The sequence below is a fragment of the Aplysia californica genome, unplaced genomic scaffold (assembly GCF_000002075.1).
Source record: "Aplysia californica isolate F4 #8 unplaced genomic scaffold, AplCal3.0 scaffold00507, whole genome shotgun sequence".
Taxonomy (NCBI): Eukaryota; Metazoa; Mollusca; class Gastropoda; order Aplysiida; family Aplysiidae; genus Aplysia; species Aplysia californica.
In genome coordinates this window covers 364,906-367,427 of record NW_004797777.1, presented here as the reverse complement: position 1 = coordinate 367,427, position 2,522 = coordinate 364,906, and the positions used below count along the sequence as shown (strand labels likewise).

The window sequence follows — 2,522 nt, the reverse complement described above, 5'->3', positions numbered from 1 at the left end:
TTGTTTCCAAAGCAAGAAGTGGGGGAAAGGGACATATTATGGGGAAGAAAAGACGAAAGGGATGAGGAGTAGGGGAGATAGGGGAAGTTGTCGGGAAGGAGTGTTTAGTGGGTCGAGAACAGTATGAAAAGGGAAGGGAGGGGTTGTAAGAGAAGGGAAGGGGAAGATGTAGTTTATGGGAAATGGGAAAGGGGGCGTAGGTAGTTATAATAATATGGTGATTGTGAAATAGGCTGAAACGCTTTACAATTCTCTAAGCAGAAACTGTACCTTGGTTCAGTGCAATAATGTCTTTGCTAAATTTTGTAACAAACATTTAATTCTCATTTTTCCTTTCTCTGTTTCTTTCTTCATCTCTACATGGCTATCTATCTTCTGTGAATGCGTCTATATGCCTGTTTGCTTCTCTCCACGGGTCTAATCCTACGTATATCTATCTGAATCTCCCTTGCACTTGTTTGAAGTTTCATGCATCTATCAGTATCTATATGGATCGGTGTCTACATTTTTAAAACTGTATTTATCAGCATTTATCACTGCCTGTCATTCTCATCGTAAATGTTTCGTCAAAGTTATTACAGCGACATGTTGCAGCAAAACGTGTGTTCAGATAAGCTTTTTTAACTCTATTCCCCAGCTATCGTATAACATGCAGCAAAGAAGTGAACATGCAGATAAGTGCGTATAGCTCTGTTTCGAAACTACCGACGTGATATGTTGCTATAAAATGTTGTCTACAAACAAGAGAGAAAGTATTCATTACGACATGGTGAAATTTCGTGTATGTGGTGATCATAGATTTGACTTATAATATCTCCTCTAACTGTCATGGCTGAGCTCTTTGCTCTCCATAAAACCTCTCTACGCTGGTGCGCACCATAGACGCACAAATATCAGGCAAAATACCAGTCTCACTATTGGCAAATCGCTACCTCAGAATCACAAAGTTCTATCAGCTCAGTACCAAATTTTGAGAAAATTTTGAGTTTCACATCATACCAAGTATTTTCTCGTACAATTCTTTGAATATCTCGAGAACAACCCTATTTAAACGTACGAGTTTGATAGAGCTGATAAAATATTTGATGTTTTGATCTCATGGTTTTAGTAACTTAAAACGGTAAAAGAAATGTCAGATAGAACTTTGTCAAGCTCCCCCCCCCCCCCCCGCCCTATAATTGTTTCCAAATAGAGTCAAATGGTGTGCTCCAAAGTGAACTGGAATAATGTCAGAGTGCACAGTCATAGATATTATAATATGTGACACGACGTGGTTTAATAAGGCGTACCTCAGTCTTTGGACATGTAGAGTTATTGGTATAATAGGAAAGCTCTTTCATTTGTCCTGATTTTGATGAAATAAATAACCTATCTGAACTGAATAGAAGTTGAGATATTTACGATTGAAAGAGATAGGAGTCGCCTGGTTTCAGAGGTAAACTTAGAAAGAAAAATAGCCAACAAAGTTTGGTGACTTCCATAGTTTGAGGACCATTTGAAACTGAAAACGTACTTTTTGTGTCTTTAATCAAAGCTTATTTTAGTATGATCAAGACAGAATTGTGTTTTTCAATGGACGTAAAAGCCACCCCGCGTCCCCCCCCCCCCACACACACACAAAAATTGCCTAACCGGTGGGATAATGACATTTTCTTCGATTTCCATTATTTTAACGAGCGCCTGATTTCACCACGATGCCTCACAACATATACCTCTATGCTGATGGTAAGCGTGTTTTAACAAGGACTCACTCTGAGGCGTTGTCGTCCTTTTTTGTACGCCTCCGCTTGGAGGCACGCGCGCGGAGCAGGCAGACTGACACGACCAGGAGCAGGAGTAGAAGGCACGAGCCCACGCTCGCACAGATGGCAATGATGGTGTCACGAGAGAGCCACAGCTGTTCCGCAGACTGCTGGCACTTGTCTCCAGAGTAGAACTTTGTTCCTTGGCGGGGACATCTGAGGAGATGGACAGTGATGAATGAACAACTTAATAATCTAACTAAAAAGATGGACAATGGGGAATGAACAACTAAAAAGATGGACAGCTGGAAATGTTTGCTCGGGTGGTGACAACTGAAGAGATAGACATATATAAAATTGTTTGTTCTGTTGATGAATCCTAAAGAGATGTACAGTAGGAAACATTTGCTCGGATGAGGGTGTTTACGGAAATTGGCAGTAGAGTATGTTTTCTCAGATGGGAACTGTTAAGGCAATGGACAGTAGGAAATGTTTGCTTGGATATGGACATTTGAGGAAATGGACTGCATGACATATTCGCTCTGGTGGTAACAATTGAAGAAACTAACACGTACAACATTGTGTGTCCTTTTGGTGACACCTGAGGTGATGGACAGTGGAGGAATTGGACATTTAAGTAAATGGACCTGTAAAAATGTTTTCGCCAGTGGGGACAAATGAAGATGACAGTGTAAAAGTGTTCTGTTCCGGACATAAGAGGTGGCATGCTGGAAGTTAGAGGGTGCCACTTTAAGTCCACTGCTTTGTCCTCTCCCCCCC

At 41.0% G+C, this 2,522-nt stretch overlaps 1 protein-coding gene across 1 annotated transcript in view; it reads right to left on the bottom strand.

The window, feature by feature from the left end:
- The window catches only part of LOC101850357 (mucin-3A), a gene marked incomplete in the record, with an annotated part of 42,548 nt that overhangs the window by 8,323 nt on the left and 31,703 nt on the right, over window positions 1-2,522 (bottom strand). The window contains 1 exon segment of the mRNA XM_035971794.1: window positions 1,752-1,958. Coding sequence (XP_035827687.1) covers window positions 1,752-1,958 — 207 coding nt within the window.